The sequence below is a fragment of the Channa argus genome, chromosome 8 (assembly GCF_033026475.1).
Source record: "Channa argus isolate prfri chromosome 8, Channa argus male v1.0, whole genome shotgun sequence".
NCBI lineage: Eukaryota > Metazoa > Chordata > Actinopteri > Anabantiformes > Channidae > Channa > Channa argus.
In genome coordinates, this window is record NC_090204.1 from 2,126,361 (window position 1) to 2,151,486 (window position 25,126).

At 38.7% G+C, this 25,126-nt stretch overlaps 2 protein-coding genes across 4 annotated transcripts; both read right to left on the reverse strand.

Moving 5' to 3' along the window:
- Positions 1-416: 416 nt before the first annotated feature.
- ephx4 (epoxide hydrolase 4) lies at positions 417-9,137 on the reverse strand. The gene is made up of 7 exons (XM_067514425.1): positions 8,045-9,137; positions 6,518-6,603; positions 5,116-5,273; positions 4,232-4,360; positions 3,783-3,886; positions 3,042-3,190; positions 417-1,367 (listed from the first exon to the last, which is right to left on the reverse strand). Exons 1-7 carry the CDS (start codon positions 8,285-8,287, stop codon positions 1,127-1,129), a joined length of 1,110 nt encoding a protein of 369 aa, XP_067370526.1. The 5' UTR covers positions 8,288-9,137; the 3' UTR covers positions 417-1,126.
- A 541-nt stretch (positions 9,138-9,678) lies between these two features.
- On the reverse strand, positions 9,679-24,432 carry brdt (bromodomain, testis-specific). Of its 3 annotated transcripts, none has more exons than XM_067514283.1 (20): positions 24,014-24,432; positions 21,305-21,570; positions 21,008-21,145; positions 20,681-20,819; positions 20,358-20,479; positions 19,617-19,967; positions 19,400-19,528; positions 17,596-17,793; positions 17,313-17,494; positions 16,927-17,216; positions 16,686-16,799; positions 16,421-16,582; positions 13,921-13,976; positions 13,631-13,820; positions 13,327-13,397; positions 12,780-12,843; positions 12,588-12,694; positions 11,107-11,300; positions 10,655-10,880; positions 9,679-10,560 (listed from the first exon to the last, which is right to left on the reverse strand). In XM_067514283.1, exons 2-20 carry the CDS (start codon positions 21,557-21,559, stop codon positions 10,495-10,497), a joined length of 3,054 nt encoding a protein of 1,017 aa, XP_067370384.1. In that variant the 5' UTR covers positions 21,560-21,570; positions 24,014-24,432; the 3' UTR covers positions 9,679-10,494. The 3 variants fall into 3 exon arrangements, with proteins under 3 accessions (XP_067370384.1, XP_067370385.1, XP_067370383.1); XM_067514284.1 differs by having other exon boundaries at positions 13,327-13,361; positions 24,000-24,432; XM_067514282.1 differs by having other exon boundaries at positions 24,000-24,432.
- Positions 24,433-25,126: the final 694 nt, after the last annotated feature.

The window sequence follows — 25,126 nt, forward strand, 5'->3', positions numbered from 1 at the left end:
TTTATTCTTTTAAGTATTAGTTGATTATGGTGAACAGAATTATTCATGCACTGCCTCAATGGTTTCTTTCCTGAACAGAGCAGCAAAGAATATGTGTGCATGCTGGCACAGCATTAAAACGTGTTTATGTAATACTGCGTATCTGACAGTTAAATAAACACCTCGATGTAATTCTACATCAATATTTTTGTTGGCATAAGACCATGTGGTAAAGGTACAAATACCATCCTAAAACAATATAGAAATATTTGTTCTCCGTAAGAACCCAAAATAACCAGCTTCAGCTGCTGTGTCACTCAGCTTTGTGCTATATTTAACAGCACATGCAAGACTATTTCATTTTCATCTCTTGTGAGTAAAACCTTCCAGTGACTCGAAGGAGGGGCGGTTATTTTTGTCTTAAAACGGGACAGATGTGTTCATAAGCAGCACAGTCTAACAGACTGACACTCAGTTTATTTAGAAAATAAGATGGTGTAGACTTGGCTCAGTGAATTTCAAAATGTACTGTGTAGGAAGAGATACAAAATAGTACAATAGTCAACCATCACTAAAATTATGCAGGAAAAATATCTATGCAGGAAGATAAAGATAACAACATTCTCTACACTTGAGCAAGTATCTGACGAAAGAATACAAAAAAAGCAAACTCCTGTCAACAACACTACCTGATAAAGGCAGTGGGAGAGTTATGTCTCCCAAAGAACTGTGCCCGAAGAAGAGTGGAGCAACCCAGTGATACATACAAGAATAGCAGACGACGCCACATCCCAGTCTCTGAGGACACCTTAACACTGCGACAACTCTGAAGTTAAAAAGGCACCACACAATACAAGTCACAAGGAGATTTTGCCACACAATTGTAATGCTGTAACCGACAAACTTTAAGGCGAATGTCATGTGCAAATAACATCTTGAATATGTGTCACATGTACGGCTTAGTGTCCTCTCCAGTGAAGTGTGCTTTGATCCTTTCCTTTACTGCTGACTTCTTTTAAAAAATATTTGAAATGTGACAGGTTTAAAGAATGACTGCATTATCAACGTGTTGCTTGGTATCATAGAAGTTTTCCAGGCTTCCTGGTGTGGCAAGTGAAAGAGCGTTGGTGGAGGCCACGCTGTGGATTTAGTTCCTGTAGCTTTTACGTCCCTCTCCCTCCTTGAGGAAGGTCCATATGAGGGTGTTCACAATGTCAGGCTGGTCCTGCTGCAGCCAGTGGCTGGCCCCAGAAATTATGTTGAGACGGAAATGATTCCTGATGTAGAGACGGCAAGCCTCGGCCATTTCCTGCTCCAAGAAGGCGTCGCGCTCGCCCCACAGCAGTAGCACTGGAGACCTGACGTTGTTCTGACTCAAAGGGAGGGAGCTGCAGAAGGAAAGGAGAAGAAAAACTGAGCTCATCCAACATTTTGTGGCAGGTACAAATGCAGACATCCCTCTCCAAAAGAGAACAATTGACTTCTGATATTAAGTGACAGTTTTGGCTTTAGTTTAGAGTCCACCCAAATAGGTTTTATCTAATATCATCTAAGAAACTTCATAGCTTGAATCTCTATCTAGGATTGTTTGCAGTCTGCAGTAATGTGTACATATATATTTATATATAAAAATGTATAGATGGTTGTTGCTGTGTGTCCCTGGTGCTTATAGGTACAATGCTTTGGGGGAAACTAATTGGACTTGGGTCAGTGATATTTCTCTTACATAAGCATATAAAAGCAATTCTGAGAGGACTCATTGCTTGAGAAGGGAGCAGATGGTGTGGCTAGCCATGCATGTACAGTTCACATGTTAAAAAGGCATGCACCGAGATTTTCTTTGATGCGTTTGTGCTAATCACGCTTGGCCAACTTGTCAGTCTTACATGCAACAGTAAGGGTTAATGTGAATAAATATAGGATAAATGTAATATTAATATAATATTTGATAGTGCTGTGGTCTTCGATGATATTTAGTTTTCTGACTGTAGTGGACTACTAAATTTGCAATAAATCGAAATATTACAACATGTATTCTGCAGCATTCATTACATTAACATTAAGTATCCGGAATTCGGACATCATATACAACTAAAGGTACTTTGTCACCATTCTGTACAAGCATAGCAGTAACAGTGAAATGCTCTCCGACATTGACAGCATACCTCGTCCTTTGTCTGCAGCGTCAGGTTTATGAGTTATGACTAGTAATACTATATAATTGAACAATTCTAAATGCGCACCTAAACTTCTACACATATTAAATTCAACCGTCAGGCCTTGTTGATTTTTTTTATTTGTAGGACTAATGGAGCAATGTAGGTATGGAGGACAGCTGGCCTACAGTATTGAGCAGACAGGAGACACTCAGATAATAGTGACAGCCATGGCAGTTGAGCTTAAACCCAAACAAGGAGCAGTGCCTGCAAAGTATTCACCCCATTGGAAGTTTGTTCACCTTTAATTCTTTTACAAGACAATCATATGTGCACATCTGGACATAGCAATATTTCTCCATTCTTCTTTGCAAAAGAGCTCTTTTCCCAAATACCATTTCTCTTGCTGACTGTTTTAGCATTTCCTCCAGGAGTCCCTATATTTTGTTACGCTGATTTTACCCTCTGCCTTAAGAAGCATTAAGGAGCCTGCTGCAGAGAGACAGCCACCACCATTCATCACAGATAGTGTTTTTGTGATGATTTAAGGGGTCACATTGATGCCAAACTCAATTTCTAGACTAATGGCCAAAAGTTCAACTTTGGTCTCATCAGAGCAAAAACCTTCTCCCACTTGACTTCAGACTCTCCCACATACCTTCTGGCAAACTCTAGCCAAGGGTAGGAGGAACAAGCAGCTATGATTTAAGACTAGATAATGATGTGTCCCACCTTTGGGTCAAGCAGGATTATAACAGCATGGCCTGATACCCAACGTTGGCCAAAACATCAATTAACATGAATACATATCTTCTTATGGCACATTTAACTATGCAGTGATAGGTGTCATGCTTTACAAAACACCTATGACAAAATCTATCTATTTGTGCACAAACTCTTTCCCACCTGAAAACATTCCTGTAGTAGTTGAGGGCTCCAGTCAGAGCTCCTGGCTGTGACAGTGCATACAGATAGGCCTCCATGTCCTCTGCAGTGAGCCATCGGCCTTTCCTTCCGATCCCTGTGCTGCGGCTGGTGAACAAGGCCTTCAGAGCCTGTAACAGAGGCAGCAGCAAACACTAGGGTGAATTTATGTGACTGGTACAATCGGATGTAGACAACATTTACAGATGGGTGTGAGTCAAAAAAGGTACAGCAATGTTTAAATTCGCTCTGATTGCCCTCAGAGTCTTGGTACTCTGACTTACTCAACAGGCTTCCAGGAACATTATGTACTCTTTCGTATCATTAGAAAAACACTACAATTCTTCCATTACAATAAAATTTTAAAAATGTTTTGTAAAGCTCCAACACTAAAGGATATAGATAAGTTAAGAAACACAAAATAGTACAAATTATAAAAAATCACGAAATGCATATATATCTAAATGTTGCATAAAAGTGAGTGATAACATAAAATGTAGTTAAAGATCTAAGCATGAGTTGCTAACAAACCATAATTGAACACTTTCCATTAGATTAGTGGCTCTTTTGCTTTGTTACAAATGACCTTTTTCACATTAGTTTATTCACAATACTAAAAATAGACTGACAATAATGAGCAGTCCACACTAATGCACATGCAACACACGCACACAGACGCAAACACGCAACTTTGACCTTGAAAGCTCATACAAAACAGACCACCTTGAAATCATTGATGGAGAGCATGAGCTCCGGGAAGCGAGGCAGCTGGAAGAAAAAGAAATGACTGGATTTCAACAGCTGGCTCGGGTGACGCAGAGCATAATCTGGTGGAGAGGAGAGAGAAGTTTAGTTGTTTTGTAGTAGCCAAGCTTGCACACATTGCAGGGTCACTCTGTAGCTCTAAATGACTTTGCCTCTGCTGTCTGCATTAGCTAAAGCAGTTATTCCAGCCTCATATTAGCCTCCTGTAATTAGCTTCCCATCATCTTCCCCTTAAGGCAGAAGAGGATTTACCAGATGGATGCAGACATGGAATGAATGTAATTTTACTTCCCAATTAATGATACTAATTATCAGTAATACTCTAAGAGCCAGAGTCCCTCTCTAATTAGTATGAATATGAAGGATTATTTCTATAGCTTCTTTTTGTGCGGACAGTGAAATCTTACCTGAGAAAACAGAAGGATGGGGACAGTTCAGGACAATGAGTTTCGTCACCATCTCTGGGTAGTGGATGGCAAACAGCCATGCTATCGTTCCACCCCAGTCATGGCCAACCAGGCAACATCTGTTGTATCCTTGGATGAGAAGAAAATGCAAATAAGATAGTTAATGCAATAGAAGACAGCATCCTGAGGATTACGATTGGCGCTGGATGTTCTTGCTGATGCTTTGCTGTTTATGAACAACCAGACCTACACATAGACCTATAGAGAAATGCAGATCAAGATCACATTACTCCTCCTACAAACTAATCCCCTAACCTAAGCTAGCGCCAATTACATCCACTCATATAACACAATCTGAATTGTTTTCTTGAGTTTTCTTGTAATTAGCACTAAAACCCCAGCCTTAACACACCTGCATCCAGTATGAGATGACAGGTGTAAGAGAAGATAAAGACAGGTCTTCCAGACACAGTCTACAGTACTATATTTGCAGTCATTAGAGAATATTCCCTCCTACACATTCCAGTGCTAAGGTGAGTTATCTTAAACCAAAATAACACGAACAACCTGCGATATTCTGGCAAGTAAAACGGCAAAAGCTGTCATTCCGGCCAGATGATCATTAGAGCGTGCTGGTGTGTGCAGACAGCCTGGGGCTACCTTCCTGCTAGTGTTAGCATGCAGTCAGCAGGCAGTGGGCTCTTTTTCTGCACAGTGTCCCGTGTTCAGCGAGAATGAATCACGGGACGTTTGTCATTGCACGCTGCAGGCTGGCTATGGCTTAAGACAGATAAGCGAGTTTATTTTGGACTCAAGTTAAAACAATGTCCACTCCTCTGAGTTATTAGAGATTACAGACACACAGTTCTCCTGTGCTCCCTCACCTAAGTACTCCACAATATCCTTGATGTCGGTGACCAGGTACTCGAAGCGGTAACTTTCAGTTGTGAGTGGCAAGTCCGACTCCCCGTAGCCCCGCATGTCAATGGCTACTACGCGGAATTCACTCTTAAACTCCCGCAGCTGGTAGCGCCAGGAGAACCTGAGGCACACAAACAGATGCAAACATGACTTATTTCCTTAAGTTACTGTCAATACTTTCAGCCCTCAGTTTGTTTCTTTGAGAACAGCTTTACAGCTTACCGTACTTTTAAAGAGGCATTCAAGTGATTCAAAATTACTTTAAAAAAAAAAAAAAAGACATTTATATATGCGGATTTTTACTACTTTGCCACAAGCTTGACTAGCTTTCATTTTCTATATTTTTGCAGACTTTAACACATTGAAGTGCTTTGACAGGTTGAATAGTCATCCATCTGGCAAGAGATCGAACCTCATTTGTGAAATTGGTGGAGTACCCCTTCAAATGTGTCCTCAAGTGCCCCTTTCACACTGCACACAGTAGTTGCTGACTAAATTTCCAAACTTTTTTAAAGCTAGCACTCAGCTATCTTTCCAGCTGAGTAAAGGTCACTTCAGTAAAATACAAGCTGTTTTAGATTCTGATCATGTGGACAGGGGATGACTTTATAATTGGAAGATCTTGTCTGCTATGGAGGCTCCTCATCAGGCTTGAAATCCCTCCTCCTCCTCCTCCTCATTCCTCCACCAAGCAAGCGGAAGCAGAATGCTGAGCCCTGGCTGTGATTCTGATGAGTCAGGATACGATCCCAGCCCTGAACCCACTGATCTTAGAATATAGATGAGGTTTAAAGCAATGCAAGCCCCTTGGACCCTTCCACCCTCACAAATACACTCTTATCTTTCTTTTTTTCTAAGAGGGAATTAGCACATTTTACAAAAGTGCTTTCCAACCATCTCACTCTCAGTTTCTCTCAGTCTTCGTTTCTGAGAGGAATATGGCAAGTGAAGCAGAAAGAACTTTCCCTCTACTGTTAATTAACCCCTGTCCTGTCTGTAGCTCAGATGCAACAATAGAGATACGGACAGGCTTACAGATCTTGACAACCTCTTTGGCCCCAATCCAGGAACAACGCTTAACTTCGTTTTTCATGTCATATCGGGAGGAAGAGATCTTGAACGCTTAGGACCATTTTCCCCCCTTGGCAAATCGTGTCTGTAAATGAAGATTAGTTTTTGCAGCTCAGGAGCCGGACTGCAGATATTTAACAGTGCGGCTGAAAGATTAGAGCACATAGTCAAGGTAGAGAGGTAACTAATTTAACTAAACCAAATGCTGCCTTAATGTCTAATTGTATGCTGCCACTGAGTGCAGTGGAGCTGTTACCATAACCCACCCCCCACCCTGATTTCCCTTTGACCTACCAGAACTCAGGGAAGCCATGTAAAAACAGCATGAGGGGCTTTCCTCTTCCTCCAGCAGCAACGTAGTGAAACCTAAGGCCAGACTCCTGAGTGAAAAGAAGACACGATTACATTACACGAAGGCAGAGTCTCATCCAAAGCCACTTGTAGCATGCATCTTAAACTGGGATTCAAGATAAGCAAAGAGACACTTTCGCACTTCTGCCAATAAAAGTCAAAAGTATCAGGCATTATTGTGCACAAAACCCTGTTCTGTTCGATATGGTAGTTTGACAGCTAAAGTACCACGTTTTTATTGGAAGGGGTGTTGTGTAGATGCATAAGGAATCAGAATGAGTTTTTAAACATATACTTCTTTGTAAATAATAGAAAAGCACATTTAATTGGTAACGTATCTAATGCTGTACATCTATTAAGATCTAGATTCTCTTAACTCACTATAGCAACTAAAGCAAATTGGATCTGCTGCATCTTATCAGTGCATATCAGTGCAAATGTAAAGCCTTCTATTGGGGTTTTCATTACGGCAGCTGGTGATACAACATATGCCGGCACGCATAAGTAAGTATTAACTATTCTGGTAACTTTTTTCCTTCTCATCTATCACATACGTACATACATTCCTGCATGAAGACACTGTATTTCCATGTCATAATCACACTGGGCCCTGAGGGAATGTAATCAAGTACAATTATTGCTTTTTTATTATTACTGCTTTATTATTAAGTCCTCCAGGCTACTTAAGTCCAAATTTCAGGAGCATGTCTTCATTTTTAAGCTAATTTGAACTTCTACTGCACAACATTTAATGCCGCACTTAAAACAAGATTACATGATTATGACAGCTAGAATTAGTCATTTGCATAAATAAAAAAAAAACTATCAGTTTGTTATAAACTTTAAAATCTGCCAACCCGATTAAAAGAACCTAAATCATTAACCAAAATGAAATATTATAATGACAAGGGGCCACTGTGCTGCATAATGGGTACTTTTAATGGTGTTGTGGTTCACTAAAGTAATATTTTATGTGCAGTGCTGCAGCTGGCTCCTATTCCTACTAGGGTTGCTGCCAAATACGTGGATCCTTTATTTTAGTAACAAGTGGATATTAATTTTCTTTCAACCAAAATGTAGGATTTTGAATAACCAGGTTTTGTGACATGCATGCCTTCGTATTAATTTACATAATGCTGAACACCTAGGTTGTTAGAGGCTGGCAGCTCGGCTCTCATCGCCTGCATGTGGCGAGACATGAGGCGGAGGAGCTGTTCTTTCAGCACCACCTGAGCGCAGCGCCAGCAAACCGTGACTCCACCGAAAAAAACGTCTCAGAAAACCAAACAGTCGCCTCTCGATTTGCTCAAAGATCAGGCCTGTTTGGTTTCTCACGACGCGACACGGCACCTTCCTAACGTGCGTGAAAGACTCACTCACAAACACACACACTCACACACACAATGGGCTTCCCCCCCTCTCGCCGGCACCAGACACCTTTCATGCCAAATGCACGGGTGTGTGTCTTACCTTGATCCTAACGTAACAGTGGGTTCCCAAGGACGTGTCATTCAGACAAGCCGGGGGAGTTTCACGAATGGCCCATTGGAACGTTGTTGTTGGCCTCAGGACGATGTTCCACCAAAGTTTCAGCAGAGCTACGATGGTGCAAAGAGCACAATAACCGTATATCAATGACCAATATCCCAAAACTCGGATTTTCAGCGCAAGTCTGATTGAAAACACCAGCAAGTTGTGGAGCACTCTCGCCATCTTTACATTGCCGCAGGAAATCAATGCGGATCACGCTGCCGATTGATTTCTTTCTGTTAACGGCTACTTTCTGTTCGAACGCGGCTCCGACGACGCCGTTGTTTCGTTCGCAGCGCATACGCACGACTGTCTGAAGGGAGGATCCCAACAAACGGATGAATGGGACGGTGGCAGGAGCATCACGTCAGATTTCACGCTTGCGTGTGACAGCGCTGGTTGTTTAGCAGGAGACGGTGTTGTTGACTATACAAGGCAAGTCCGAAATGAAGCAACGCTCAACGCAGAGCTTTTTGAGTGGCTTCGGCAAAGCTACAGGAAGAGGCGCTGTTAGACCCACTGAGAGCCCGAAGATCTCTGCAGAGCTCCGGAGCTTCACGGGGTGCAGTGGCAATAACACGGCAGCCTATTAAAAAGACAGTAATTCATTTACAGATAATCAGTGAAATATATATTTTAATGATATCTCCAAGTATCTCGTGGACCCGCAGGTAATAGTGAAGATATCTTAATCAGCTGTAAATGTGGTCACATATGTGCACTGTTCGTGTGCTGCAGGTCCTGTTAACCAAATGAGTAAGACGACTTTTCTGGCAACATAACTCGATGCAAGATAACACACATTACAACAAGACAGTTAGGCAACTTCAGATTAACCTAATCTAATCATCCCTCGTGACGAATAGGGAGTCAGGAAGCGGACGAAATACAGTAAGATAACTGGAGTCACTATTAAGTAACGGTTAAATATAAAAAATGGGGATAAAAGGAAACGCTTTAGCCTATAGTTTTCATTTATTACTTTTTTTTTAAAGTAAGGCTTCAGTTTACCTGCTGATATTTTATTTATTTTAGCTTTTGGTCCTGGCAACTTTCCTCAACTAGTTTTGATGGAAAAGCTTTTTTCCATTTGGATTTTTTTTAACTATTATTGATTTTGGGTTTGTCTTTGTGCTTCCAAAAAGCAAACAAACAAATAAAATAAAAACCTTCAGCTTGTGACTCATCCTTCCTGTTCTTTGTTGCCTGTGTCTTAGCTTTTCTGAAACATGTTGCTGAAGTCAAATTCAAAAGGATCACACACATTTTTTTTTTTTTTTTTTTTACAATTTATAATAAATTTTTTTGTATCATATCATTTTTCCAACTTACTGTGTAACTCTTGCAGGCAGTTCTGTATTTTCAGGATCTTGTTTTTAAGTGGTTAAATAACGCATTCAGGAAAAGCTGACTAGAATTGCAGGGTTTTGAGCCTGAGCCGCCACTGGGAGTCAGTAGAGGGATTGTGAGGCAAAGGCACAATTCCATATTCTCTATGCGTCCGATGGGTCTGAATACTGTAGTGATAAAGTTATGCAGGTTGCTTAATGAAAATAGCTTTATTTTGAGTAAAAAAAAAAAAAAAAAGAAAGAAAGAGGAAGAAATGCTTACATATTTTAACATTCAAACTGTAAACATACAGAATACGTGATGTCTAAAAAAAAAAATTTGAACAGTCAGTACTGTATGAACAGAAAAGTGCAGTGCATATAAAGTGAACACAATGTATGGCATTTTCAAATAGTCATGCAAATAAGGAACTTAATTTATTAATACAATCCCACACTGAAACATTAAGGAGGATCAACTCCAATTTCTGGTCAAAATATACAACTTTCTATTAAGCAAAATGTTTTATAAAGAAAAAAATAAACTGTCACAGGTTTGCATGTATCTCTTTTTAGAATATACTAGTTTTCTGGCTACATTCAGTATAGTTTTCTGTCAGGAATAACTGAAACATAGTGGTTAGGGTTCATCAACTGGATTAACGGAAATAACACTGCACATTTCAGCAAACAACAATTAGGCAGCATTTTAACAACAGCGTATGGATGTCTGAAGTATCTTCTTACACAATTGGCAGTTCCTTGAAGACTCATCCAAACAAAAACCGAAACACAGAAAACATTTTAGACTTAAGGTTGAATATTGACAGTGGCCTCAATTTTGAAGAATTTTGAGACTGAAGAGTGCATCAGTGCAGTAATTTACAACCTATTTCAAACACAACAGCAACACCCGCTTATATTTCCTTTTTATTTCACAATTAACATTTAATGTTTTTGAACCTACGTGGAGTTGTCTTTTGTGTCCGAAAAAGAACCAACACCTTATGGTTCAATGGCACTTAGAACACATCTTTCAAGTAAATCCCAGATGATTTTTTTTAGTCTAGGTTAAGCTCGAACGTAGTCATGATGTCCCGTTGCATAGTCATGTCAATACCAGACATCTACAGCAGAGAGAGAGAAACAGGAAGTTTTTAAAATACTTTTTTACCAAAAGCATGAATAAAATTACACTAGTACAGAGACTAAGTCACTCACAGCCTCTCGTCTGCGACGTTCTTGTTCCTTTATTCGGGCCATTTCTCTTTTCCTATCTAATGAGGACTGCGTGGTTAGAGGTTGCACTTCATTGGGAGTCTTTGGCTTCTGCTGCCCAACAGCGTTGGGAGCAACTGAGGTAATCTCTATGCAAATTGTCTTTGGTATAGCAAGATCTTCTTTGATAGGTTGATGATGACGTTGTGCTTTACATGAGGTTGGCAGGCTAAAAGAAGAAGATTGTTGTTACTTGGCCGATTGTCTTGTTCAATGAACCACTAAGCTTTTGGAGAGAAATACCAGTATCATTTGGCATCTCTCAATTAAGCAATGTTGTCTTGGCATCTTTCAAATGTAATCTAAGAGCAATAATTTCAGGATGGAATAGGAAGAAAATGAAAAACAAAACTTAAATTCAGAAACATGTTATGCGTTTGTTTCTGTCTAAATACCTGCTCAGTTCAGGAGCCTCCTTCTGTCTGTTTTCTTGCACTAGTTTCTTCTTCAGTGCTTTTTCCCGTTCTTCCCTTTCTATGGCAGCCTTACGGAATTGCTGGAAGCTCTCCTTTGAGGACTTGATTGGATTTGCAGTGACTGACTCTCTCGCCAGTCTCGCCCACGACTCAGCATTTTTCAGGACAATGTCCTGAACAACACATGTCGCTTATGTTTATAGGCAACTCATCTCAATAGAGCAGAAACCTTGACCAACTTAAAAGCTGGCAGTAGATTACTACAGATAAAACTTGGATTCTCTCTGGAGACCCAAAGATGAAGTCCATGAAGTAAATATGAATTTAAATGAAATACAAGCAGTACTTTCAAAATCAAATTAATTTAATTTACATGTTGAAAATGTTCAAAAGATTTTTTATTAGTTTATAGCAGTGACTGCCCAATGTACAACCCCTTTTCCAAAAAAGTCTTTCTATAGTAGGATCCCTGCAACACACTCAAAAAAAAGTTGTGACTGTCATGTTAAATCCATTGAATGACACGTTTTAATCCCTTGGGACCCAAGAATACTATTTGTATTTAGTTATTACAAAGAGAAGCTGAGACGTGTCCACAAACCCTGATTCCACCTGTCTCTCAGGCCACCTGATGTGCTTGAGCCCAGAGAGGTTGAAAGCATTTCTGTACAGAACTGATGCATTGCTTTCTCCTTGCGTAATAAAGTTTTCAGTTGCATTTCTGGATAAATCAGCAGCCTCTGATACGTGACATTGTTTTTTGCAAAGGGCTCCCCAGCCCATGTGGCTACATTCATCACGGTAGCATGACAGTCTCTCAAACAATGGTCATGCAAATTTAACAGTGGTTTCCATCCGTGGCCACAGATTTTTCCAGACTCCTTGAATCGATTAACAACATTATGATCAGTAGATGGTGAAAGACCTCAATTCTTTACAATGTTCTGTATATACATTTTTATGAACTCACTGACAATTCTATTTCAAAGTAGGACACAACTTGGTTTATCAAAGAGTGAGCCTCTGAACGGTCTTTTGATGCAAAATGAGACCCTCGTCTGTTACAAATAACCTGCAAATTGTGGAATCAGAATGGTGTTATTTGAATATTTTGGAAACTTTTCAGTCTGCATCTCCCACATTTTTTTGCATGTGTTGCAGGCACCAAACTCAATCAAATTGTGCATATATGCCTATGCAAGCAAGCTGGTCATTTTGTCTGATAACTTTAATAAATTAGACACCGATGTCTAATTGCATTTTAGAAATGAGGTTTGCATAGTTAAATAAAATTCATCAGTTGGTCTGTTTACCTAGGAGCTCATGTAAAGATTTGTGACCGAGCTTATTTAATCAAATAATAATTAATAATTTAATCCCTTTCCTAACCTATCCTCTGCATTTTGACAGCACAGCCACTCAAGATCTTGTAATAGTAAACTCAGTTCAACAATGCTAACCGTTCTGGAAATTTGAGGTTTTTCCTCTTCAGCAGATATACTTGCTGCATTGTTGTAAGGCACATTAGCCAACTGACTATCAAGGATATCTTCAGGGTATCTGAAATCTAGAAAATATATGAAAAGAATGAGTTCTGCTTAAGTATTAGTACATTTTTTAAAGTGTAAAGTGTAATGTCGATCTGGACTCACTTGACCTAATCTCTTCTTTGAGCTGCAGTGGGCTGTCCCCCAGAGGAGACAGCACTGGACCCTGCTGAAATATGAGAAATATTTTTGACATTTAAAATCTTAAAGACACCCAAAAAAACAAACAAACAAAAAAAAAAAATTAGCACAATAGAAATATTTAAGTGCAAACAAACAGAAACACTATTCACGATTAAAAAATGTCCTTAATATGAAATTGAGAGAATAACCGGGTATGAGGAATTGCTACATTACATATAATTCCAAGACCATAAAAAGTCCTTTCTAGGATTATGAGTCAACAAAAATAAGGAGTAAATAAACAAAAACCACCACATTTGTTGACATTTTTTGTATCACAAATAATGAATTAGTTTCATATTATTGGAAAACATGAAAATTGCTACAAATATTGCCCAAGATGCATGTCGATTTGAACACTGATGAGCAAAAACAGTACTAACTTTGTTGCACAATAGATTACAAATGATGTTTTTAATCCACTATTTTCAGAATTGTAGGTTAAGTGTTGCATTTTCATAAGAAGTACCTCAAATCTGGCAGCAGTCCAGTCCAGCAGAACCCCTGGAGATGCCATAGGAGATAAAATAGCCGATAAATCTGTTTAACAGTAAATGAGAGATACTGATCTTCAACACAGCATGTCTATGTAAAAGAGCTATTGCATGTTAATACTGTACAAACGTACACTGATAGCTAGGGTGCAATAAAAAAAATGAAGCATTATACTTATACATTAATATTCACTTAAAGTGACGATTTTGACAGAACAGCTTTTACAGTAAATCCTTCGTCCTTACTAAAGGAGCAAAAAGGATGAATTTAATCGTTACCTGGTGGTGAAAAAGTCAGCTCATCACAAGCCTGATCTGCATTATGATGCATGGGGTGGTCTTTAATTTCCAATAATGGAGACTGCCCAGCAGGAGAAAGTGGAGACATCTTGACTGAGGCTTTTGTCAGACATTTCTTAACCGCATTTGCCGCATTCGCCGTTCCACAGGCAGCATGATTCACCTTAGACTTAAGAAGAAATTACAGTCTTCATTTTTCGTTTTAACCAGCAAGGCCATCTCACTATTGAATTTTTAAATTGATTGCTTTAAACATACAGCCATTTTACCTTTTTCTTAACTTTTTGGGAAGAGTCTTTACTTTTACAGTTCTTTGTTCTTGGCACTGAAAAACAAACATTATTATTTCAGATTGTACAGCCAAGATGTTTAGACAAAAAAACGTAACATTTCCTAATGTTGATCTACTACATATAAAATTAACACCTGTCCTTGAATTATCTAAATACCATTTTAAGCACTAACAAAGTTTTATGCAAGGATTTAATCATTTAATTATTTAATGTTTAATACACTACCACTCACTCAAGCACTTTTGATGATCTCTGATGTATTATGTAAATATCCTACATTTGATGCCTTACAAAAGGACTTTGATAATACAAGTTTTAAGTTTACAAATGTCAACAAGCACAATAATTCTTAACTCATACAGACAGTGACATTACAATTGTCTCAGTAGTGTTCGTGACTGTCAGGGTGGTATTTGGGAAACTACAGGCATGCTGCAATGTGGTTCTTTCAGCTTCCTTTGTGGTGCCCTGATATGGATATTATACCTGTTGTTTTCCGTATAGTTGATTTTTAAACAGAGATACACCAAAACAACTCCATTGAGTCTTTCAAGGGTTCTTTTAACCTCACCGAATATTCTGGTATGCTGTTTGCTAGGCATCCACCTCTATGGAAAGTATCCTCAGTATCGAATGAACACTGAGGATAAATAAAGTCTCTGCAACCCTTGCAGCTATATGCAAATCAACAATTCTTGATGGTAGGTTATCTAATTTATTTTTTTATTTTTTATTGCAAGGCATGAACCCAAGGTTTGCTAACATCTGACTGCAGTTGACATTTATTATCATCAGAAGCCTTGTGTTGCCATTACATGTGTTGCCATTATATGTCGAAGTTTCCCTGGGCAAGACACTGAACCCTTAACAGCCCATTCCCCTCCCCATCTGTGCAGTGCTGGTCCAAGCCCGGTAGAAATTGGGGAGGGTTACGTCAGGAAGGGCACCCGACGCCTGGATAGGCTGAAAACAGCTTAAAAAGGATTAAGACAGAAGACTTCCTCACACCTTTTGAAACCTGCAGGGATTCCAAGACTCTCAGAAGAGCCGTTAAGTCGAATGACGACTTCTAAAGCCATAATAATTGAAATCAACGCTGTTGTTCTGAGACAGAAGTTCTGAGATTTGTTTGAAGATAGCTTGTAGGGTTTTGGCCAAGAATGAAAGCAGGAGGGTAATCCGTTAAGTGAGGAAAGTGTCAGTTGTGTCAAATTTGAGTAATGGCTGGGTTTAACAACACAAATAGTGAAATGGAAATCATCCGAATATAGTGATTGCAAATTGATTGTAGTACGAATACACTTGTATTGGAAAGGCCCGCTTACTACTGAATCAATATTCTGCCCACAACTACATCACGAAGAAAAACAACACGCCAAGATCTTTGCAAAAAGGTCATTGAAAAGCATAAGTAAGGCGATAGACACAAGAAGTCAATAGATATCCTTTAGAGCACAGATAAACCCATCATTAAGAAAAACATTTGCCTTGGACAGGCTGTTCTCAAAAAGTGAATCAATGTGAAGCTAGTGAGGAAGGCCACTAAGAATCTATGACTCCTCTGAAGGGGTTACAAGCCTAATTCTGGGAGGCTGCATACAACAACTGTTCTTCACCAGTTGAAGCTTTATTGGAAAGAGGCAACAGACCAAGAATATGATAATAAATACCTGAGCAAACACCAAATATTTCATAAAAAAAAACAGCCTCCGTGATTGGAGCAATCACTATGCAATACTTCTCTGCAGCAGGCCCCATGACGACAAGGAGAGGTAGAGGGTAAAATTAATGCTTAATAAAGGGAAAGCCTGGAGAAAAACCTGTTTTAGTCTGTGAGAGAAATGCAGGCTGGAGGGGACTTGCCCCCAAGTAAACAGCCAAAGCCACACAGAAAGTATTTAAGGACAAGTTCTGGAGTGGCCAAGTCAAACCACAGATCTTCAATTCAATTCAATTGAGAATTTGTGATTGGCTTTTCACAAACTCTCAATTGAGGGCTATTCACTCATGAGTCCTTTACAACCTGTGGGAGCAAAAGAATAGAGAAAAATTCCATGTCTAGATGGTCAAAGCTAAGTGTAAAATGCTGTCATTGTGGCCAAAGGTGCTAACTTGAATACTAACTTGAAGGGGGTGAAGATCTATGCAATCACCTATTTAATGTTTTATAGTTTTAGTCATTACTTTGTAGCAAAGTAGTTTCAGTTTGTTATGTCTTTGTTACTGTGTTTAGGACAGCAGATGTGTGCACCTTCCTTATAAAGACTGTGTGTGTAATAAACACAAAGAGGACCTGAAAGTTCAAGCATAAGAAACTATTTTTATATTTGGTGCCCAGCTAACAGAAATATGGCTTGAATGATATCAGTCCAACACCCAGATGAGTGATGCCCAAACTGTAGCTGTTTAAAAAAGGAGAGGAGAGAAGGGTCCAACAAAGTTAGGGAAGTGCAAAGTGCTAAAAAGAACAGCTAACCTGATTCCTGGATACTGCTATCAGAAGAGCTAGAATGACTACTAATACTGCTGCTGCTCTCCGAGCTGGATGATGAACTAGTGCTGCTGCTGCTGCTGCTGCTGCTGCTACTTTCACTTAGGTATGACAGAAAACTACGGTCAGGAGAATCTGTGACGGGAGCTATTTAAAACAAAAGTAGAGTAATTAGAGTCAATTATTGTGACCAGTGAGTTTGATGTAAAAAAAAAGAAAATGAAAAATGCTTTCAATGAATTCCTCTTACCTACTGGCTGTTTTTTCTTAAACAAGTGCTGCTCTTTACTGACAACCTGAGGTCTTCCAGCATCTTTTAGTGTCCTTGGCTGCATTCCTCCAGTTGGCTTTACCAACTTTTTTTCTGCAGGACAGAAGAAATTAAAGACTTCTATCTTCAAACAGAATGAATATCACAAAGCCTTACTCTTAAAATAAAATCAATTTCCGACAGAGAGAGTTTTAGAAAACCAGGACTTAGCTGTACTTACTGCCATCATCCTTGTTGCATTTCCTCAGACATGCTGCGACAAACCTCTGTAGGGCTCTTAGTGTGGAAGGCTTGAGAATTTCAAAGTCAACCTCAATCTCCTCTGGAGTAGAACCTCGGAGACAGGACTCCCGGGCATTAATGATGTTCACCAATTTGCCCAGTTTGTCACAGGGAAGCTTGTCAATGTCCATTTTCAATTGCTTCTTCTCCTGATAGGTCATCGGTTTTGATGGGACCCCATCTTCACATTCTGCTGGTACTCTGTTAATACTGTTTCTGTTGCCATGCCTAAATATGTATATAGATATTATTCTTAGCACATATTGTAGAATAAACATATCATCACTGCTTACGCCACATATAATATATTAAATCTTCACTTACAAAGAAGAGCTTGTGGTTTTGGCAAGCTTTTCTACTATCGTTTTGTATTTTGATGATTTGTACTTTAGTCGAGCAATATCCTTTTCTTTAGATCTTTTTTCCTTTTTCAGCTTGGCTTTTTTCTTTGGTTTCATCAGTGGATCTTGAGTAAGTTTCTTCAGCTGATCACTGACAGATTTCAACTGAAAAGTTTGCCATTAATGATACAATTCGATAAAATGCAGTGAGGAGAATGATTTTAATAACAGCTATTTGCATCAATACTTCCATGTATAATACCAACCTGATCCTCTAAATTGGCCAACTGCATTGCTACCTCTTCTGATGAACTTTGCACCTCTGAGGAGCTGTCACTTTCAGAACTCGCGGAAGCTGACAGACTTGCAATCTGGTCTCCTTTTGCCTTTAAAACGTCTTGACCAGATATAGAAAAGCCCTCGGATTCTTGGGGAACCTTCAGATAACGAGCCTCAAAAACCTCCTGTTTTTCGAAAAAGTACAGTAATAATAGAAGTAAACACAACAACAACAAAGCAGAAGAAAATACAAATCACATAACTGCAGGCTGTACAACACTTGCACTATTTGAATAGACCTACAGACACAATAAAATAGCCAGCTATGTTAACTGGACTAGTAACTGCAACATCCTGGTGATACAGGTGACAAATACACACTTTTAACATCAACCAAAATAGGTTGTCAACATCAATGATACAACTATCTTATGGGATGTTCAAATAGTAACAGAGCCATCTTAGGGAATTGTCCAGCTGTTGTGCTGCATAAAGAGAGAGAATCTGCATGTTGACCGAAATAGCCATAACAGATGATGCAAATATCATGTTGAAAGTAACTGAAAAGAGTAGTATATATAAGAATTTGATCAGAACCTAAATATGCCCCCGGGTCATCCATCAGCTAGTGAAGCACAGATGATTGCACTCGTGGGCACTGCCCATATCCTTCGAAATAGGCTTGGGTAAATTACTGAACTCTTGTTGAGATCTGAACTTAGAGTACTGCAGTGGGAATGCAGTGGAAATAACGGTATTGTGTGTTTAAGAGAAACTCTGTGCTTGAGGAGGCTGTGAGGTGGAAGCACAAACCAATCCATCAACAAAAGTAAAAAAAATAATAATAATTGTACTTTACATCTATACCTTTGTGGCTGCAAACTTTTTTCGTATTAACTTATCAGATTTTTCCAATGTGTATGTTTTTTTGTTCTGTTTGTAGGGACATGTGACATGTCTATAGGCAAACACATAACACCACTAAATTAGTCAATACTGCAATATGACTAAATCTTATGCAGAGGAATTATCACTATATATCATATGGCACAACTTTACTTTACAGTATGGCTAACTTCACTAAAGCAAAAACATACAGGCCCTAATGGGTTTGTTTCTTAAATTATTTTAAGTAGTTACTAAGGTAAAAAGCAGATAATATCTAAGTATAATTCAATTCAACCTTATTTATATAGCGCCAATTCACAACAAAGTCATCTCAAGGCACTTTACAGAATAAAGTCAAGACCATAAAGACGTACAGAGAAAACTGAACAATTCCCCCCTGAACAAGCCATAGGCAACAGATGAGGGGAAAACTCCCTATAATGGAAGAAACCTCCAGCAGACCCAGGCTCAGGGTGGGTGGCCATTTACTTGCATTTCAAGGACAAACTAAAATGTTGTTTTCTCATTATATCCAGTGGTTTTGACCCTTGATATGGAGCTGTTTTTTCTTTTTTTTTTTTTTTAACAGTTTGTAACCCTGTGACAGCATAGGAGAATTGGGTGGGAGGTGCTGTAGTAAAGCACATGCAAGTGCAATACACATGCTTCTATGACTAAACATTGCAGCACTGCATTGACTACAGCAGCAGGAATTAGATTCAATTCCTTACCTTAGTGTTTAGCAAGCAAAGAACTTTCTCCACAAAAGTTCACAAGGAAGTGAATGCATTCAACATATGTAACAGACGATACATGAACACCCAATGTATTTTTGTGGGAAACAATTATGTGTGCAAGCTTCACATGGCATTATGAATGAGAAATAATAAAATAAATCAATACCTGGAGTCTTCTGGCCATATAGACAACCTCATGTGCAGGCGGGTTGTATTTGTAACAGTTGGAGAACATCAGTCGGACATCAGAAGCAAATTCCTTGACATTTGCGTACTGTCTCTGATCCACTTTTTTCTGACAGTTATAGAAGAGCTGTTACGACTTACTGTATAATAAAAATAAGATATACTCATTTTAACCAGCAGGATCATAATTGTTTTACCTTGATGGTGCTCAGGTCCATAGGCTGCTTTATGATGTCATGGTAGTCGTGTAAGCCTAAAGCAACTGCATCAACTGGGGTATAAAAAGGCCATGCATATGCATAGTGTCTCTTTGAGAGCATCTCCTTCAGGATGTCACTGCAGCACCTGAGTTGCTCAGACAATCTGGCCTTCTTTCCCTCAAAGTCAGGTAAGTCTTTGTTAGGAGGTTTGATTGGTCTTCCGCTGCCTCTCCTGGACACTAATGTACAAGGTGCTGAATGCCCCTCAGCAGGGGATACCTCACTTATGGTAATCGCCGAAGTGGTGAAGGTTGTGGGGTCTGCTTTCCTCTTAAACCCCCTTTTTAACTTTATAAAAAAAAAAAAAAGAAAACAAAACAAGAGTGAATCACTGTAGCTAGAAGTTACACAGTAGAACAATATATTTACATTTGTTTTATAAAACCATTATTTCCTTATTATTTTTGAGATACTACCACTTCCAGACATTTAATGCAATGGAGAAAGTCTAACAGCTATAACTAACATATCAAATTTAAATGTAAAAACATCGAGCTGTTAATAGACAAGGAGAATGACAAAACTGGACTTTCTTACCAACAATTTTTTTTATTATTTCTTGAAACGAAATTAAGTTGGCACTTGGTACTAAATCTTAGCAATTAAATATTAACTCTTTTATGTATGTTTTCTCACAGTACCTTGGGAAAACTGCTGGCATACTCATAAGATACTTACAGTTGCACCAATTTGTGCTGACAGCTGTATGGGTGGAATAAACTTAGGCACATCAGGAGGAATAACTGTCACCGTTTGCTGGAGAACAACTTCTGACATAAGGGATCTCTGCTTCAATGCAGCTGCATCACAGGGGGTAAAATGAATATATGCATGAGAATTGGGTACAGTTTGTAGTGTTAATCAGCATAATTACAATCCTTGGTGATTACAGTTTAGAGTGTTTGGGATATTTCTTAATTTACATTTTTTTATTATATACAATACTAAACAAATGTTATAACCATTTATATATACCAACCGTATATGTACAGTTTAAATACCTGTATTTGTCTTCCTGCCTTTCACAGATTCCTTTGTCATGACAGGTGTAAATTCACACTCTTCGTTAGGCATTTGGGATACTTTCTGCAAAAAAACCTTCTCCAGGGTCTGTGCCATGAAAACAATGTCATCTTCAGGCTGCGGAAATAAAATGAAGAATGTAATAGAAGCACTCAATATGCAAGTTATTAACTGCATAACAGTATCATCAAACAGCAATGGATACTAGTGAATGTTAAAAAATAAAAAATAAAAAAAATGAGGTTCACTAATATACAATTGTGTGCATGCAGTGCCATTAAGCACCTCAACTAGTCTTGTCTTACCTGATTGTAAACATAGCAGTTAGTGAACATGGTGTTAAAGTCTTCTATACACTCAACTGCCTTGGAGTAATATCTGTTCTGAAGACGCTTCTTAATAGTCCCCAGGTCCATAGGTTTTGTAATAATTGTATAATAATCCTGAAAGACAATGAAGACAAAAGTATAAATACACCCAAGTCTTTCATTTCCAACTTGCAGTTAACAATACAAAGGGTGTAACTGATAAGAAAACTGACTGGAAACATTACTATATTTACAGTCAGGCTGTGATACTCAAGAAGAATCATACAAACTTACGGGCAGACACAGTGCTACGGCATCAACAGGCTGGCGAAAAGGCCATGAAACCTGATGCTTCCATAAAGCTTTGACCACCACCTTCTCTAGATAATGCAGCTGGTTGGTTACACGTCCAGGCCTCTTGTGATTTTTCACCTCTGGTGGTGGGGGATTTCCACTCATAGTGGAACAAGATTTCACATCACACATTGTGTTGTTCAAAGGCCAAGAAGGGGGAAACTGAAGTGTGCTTTCTTCTAACTTAATGCTCATCACTTCTTTTCCTAAACAAGAAGGAAAGAACAGTTTCCAATGTTTCAGTCAAAATAAATATTGAATGACAAAAACAAAACACTACATCAATGCTGAAACACTACACTTGTGGTTAGGGTGACAGCTTTGGTAAGAACATTCATATTACTGTTACAAGAGTCAATTTTAAATGCAACATGGATGGAGATTGTGTGGCTTTAAATAATATTCTATACATCTTATTTTCAACAAACCCTATGGAAACCACTACATAACCATCAGATGTATATTTTAGACCGCAAATACTTGAGCAGTCTAAAAATATTGTTGGTTTGGGTCTTTTTGTGTATTTATAGCATAACACTTGTTTTATACCTAAATGTTCGTTTTTAAATTTTAAATTTAATGTAAATGTCTACCGGCGTGCTTCGCTCTACTTGGAACAAATCATATGGAAATGGATTCGGGGATCCAAGCGCAAAACAAGCACTTATCTCCACCTCACTAACGTGGTTAGAAAATAGCTTACAGTTGCAGCATGCTCCATTATGCTTACGCTGACAGAACATGCCAGCTACATAATAACATTGAATGGATACATAGGACATTTTTCCTGCAAAACATGGGCAATAGTGACACCTACAGTATCTCACCAAAAGTTTTGCTAAGCAGTGTTTCACAGTAGAATTGGAAGAGTGGACCATAACAACTTCAACCTAAAATACACAGTCAGTATTTTGAAGTTAAGGTGCAACAGTTAACAGATGTAGTTCTGTTGTTGCATTTTATTTTTTGACAAACACAATATTTTCACATATACATTACTAAATCCAACATGTCTCCTCTATTTTTACAGTGTTCATATGGGTGCAAAAATAGTGAATCACAAGCAGTAGAACTCCCACACTTCACTACTAAACTCTGAGCTCCTCAGTCTCCTTCTGTACATATATGTAGCTATCACAGTTTGTGGCAATAACTTCAGTTGCAACATGCAATATGATGTATATGCTGCTTGACATTCACAGTTTTGTCATAAAGAAAAAAAAAATCATTTATTCAAATTGTTAACTCATTTTTGTAATAGACAATTCCTGTTTAAAGAAAACCTTTGGGTTACCGGTTTCTACTTTATTTAGGAACACTAAACGTGAAGAGCATCAGTTCATAGAAAATATCTACAAATTATGTTAATACAAAAATTCACATGATACAGACTTAATTTTAATACATTACTTATTATGTAACATAACATTTTATTAAGAGATGGCTACCCCAAGTTGCTGTCAAGGTGTTACAATTGTCTCAGCGAACTCTTTTATACATAAAGCACTGTTAACACAAAAGTATCTGATACAAAAATGAGAAAGATCTTAAAGTCAGGGCCTATGTGTGTATTTTTAAAGTGGAAAAACAAATTACAAACAAGTAGGAAGGAGCCAGGAAAAACTGTTTTAATACTAGACAAATTCTAGGTTTTCAACATAGTTTTAATTTTCTTGATTTTGTTAAATTAATTTTTCAAGGGAGATTTTGTTACTTCTGGTAAATGATGACAAGCTAAATGTAAATTAAATCTTATCTTATGCGTTCTTTGTTTTGCTTAGCCCACAAATAAAAGCCTTACTTGGGATTTGTTAAGATCTTTGTAGTAACACCATTTATTTACTGTATCTTTTCAGTTGGGGGGGAAAAAAAGGGATCAAATCAGACGGGAGAGGCTCTCTCAAGATCAATTTCACACCCGATTGACATGTTTATGAACTACTTAAATATCACGAATCGTTGTGGCCCAAACGCACTGCTGCATGCGTGCAGTGTTGACAGTGCTCAGGTGAACACATGCAGCCAAACACGCCCACCGGTTAGCTAGCATGTAACATTAGCTAACTAGCTTCCATTTGACAGTGGGAAGCGTGCTATGAGAAATGAAAGTGCTGCGATGGCAATGGAGCTTACGTCATTTGTCAGTGTTTCACTTAGACTTTAACTAGAACCCCAATGAGTTGTGTACCGGCAAACTTAAGCTAGAACCTCGGACAAAGGTTAATGTTAGCTTATGTTTGCTACCGAGGGTAGTAATTTCGAAAACCCTTAGCTCCGTTGCTAGGTAAAGTTAGCCACCGGTCGCTTAAGCCGCTTGCTGTCGCGGCTCAGTTTGCGTTAACTGTTACTTGTTTAGTTCCACCTTTCCATGTTTGCGTTTTGTTTACGTACCGAAAAGAGCCGATACGACTGGTGCTTTTTTTCCCCTCATAACATCACACAAACGTCGATCTATACGTTAGCCAACGCAAACTTCTAGCTAGCGGTACAAAGGTTGCTGCTGCAGCTAGCGTTAACGCTTTCCCAACTTATGTCAGCTGTAGCAAATGTGACTCACCAACTAAAAGTCAACACATTTACAGCAATTATATTAATGCAAGCGTGTCAGTCACAAATGACATTTGGCAGGAATTACCGTGCTAACGTTACCTTCCGAGATATCACAGGTTGTGTTTAACTCTTCAGCGTCAGACGTCTCTACGGCAACCGCCTTTGATTTATACCCCTCAGCTCAAGGCTCTAGAACTGATTGGTCAAAACATGCTAATTAGCTCGTTTAGCGCATAAGGCGCTTGAAACGTTTGCTTTTGTAACACAAAATGAACCTAATTTGTCACAACGGCTAAGTGGTTTTTTTTCAAAGCATTAGACGAAGAATTGTCTGAAGTTGTTCGGAATAAAAACAGCTCGCTATCCCGGAACATTGTCAGGCACGTACTAACTGATTAGTGTAAAAAAACAAAAAAACACAATCACTAAAGCTCGTTTAAATGTGAGTCTTTATCCACCTGTAATGGCAAAGTGCAGCGACTAAGCTGTAGCTCTGTGACTGCTGATAGGGGGCTAACGTGTCTGACCGTCCACAGGATTGGAAAACGGGAGTCTGGGCGGAGCGGTGGTTTCAATGGCTGTCACAGAAACGGAACTTTTGGCTTCAAAACCCACATACGCCTGCTGTTTAAATTATTTCACAGGCCTCGATTACGATTACTTTTTTGTATGTTGCATTTTCTACATTCATTGTATGTTAAAACAAATCTACACTTTGTAAATAACAGCAATACCCGTGTAACGTTTCCCTGTCTATGAGCTCTACCTTGCATAATAGATTGTTTGTTTGTTTTTTGTTTTCTTTTCTTTTTTGGGGGGCAGTTAAACCGTTTAATGCTAAAAACACATAATGTATATGACCAAAATGCATATGTACAAAGTGCGGAGTAGAATTTCTTTTAGTAGATTGGAAATAGTCCATGAGCGGGTAAATTGTGGAATTTACTAGTTGCACTCGAAATCGACATAGGTGCACTTCCTGTGAAGTGGAAATTAGGAAAAGCCCTGATCAACTCACACAGGTTTCAATGTCTGTACTAATTAGGTGGATTTATTTTGATTGCGTGAAGATGAAGTCGCAAAGATGTAAGTCTAAAACACTTTGATTAAAATTGACTGTCAAGATCTGTAAATGGAAAAAAGTGCTTTCCAGCGGTATTTCATATTTATTCATAAACATAGTAAAGTCACTGATAAATTAAAATTGGTTTG

Coding starts and splice junctions, on each gene's coding strand:
- ephx4 (XM_067514425.1), bottom strand. CDS start 8,287: ATGGCGAGAGTGCTCCACAACTTGCTGGTGTTTTCAATCAGACTTGCG. Junction 6,604..8,044: donor ACTGTTACGTTAGGATCAAG/GTAAGACACACA, acceptor CTTTTCACTCAG/GAGTCTGGCCTTAGGTTTCA. Junction 4,361..5,115: donor GGATATTGTGGAGTACTTAG/GTGAGGGAGCAC, acceptor TTCTCATCCAAG/GATACAACAGATGTTGCCTG.
- brdt (XM_067514283.1), bottom strand. CDS start 21,559: ATGAGCATTAAGTTAGAAGAAAGCACACTTCAGTTTCCCCCTTCTTGG. Junction 20,480..20,680: donor AGGCAGGAAGACAAATACAG/GTATTTAAACTG, acceptor CCTGTGATGCAG/CTGCATTGAAGCAGAGATCC. Junction 11,301..12,587: donor AACCTCAAATTTCCAGAACG/GTTAGCATTGTT, acceptor TGTGTTGTTCAG/GACATTGTCCTGAAAAATGC.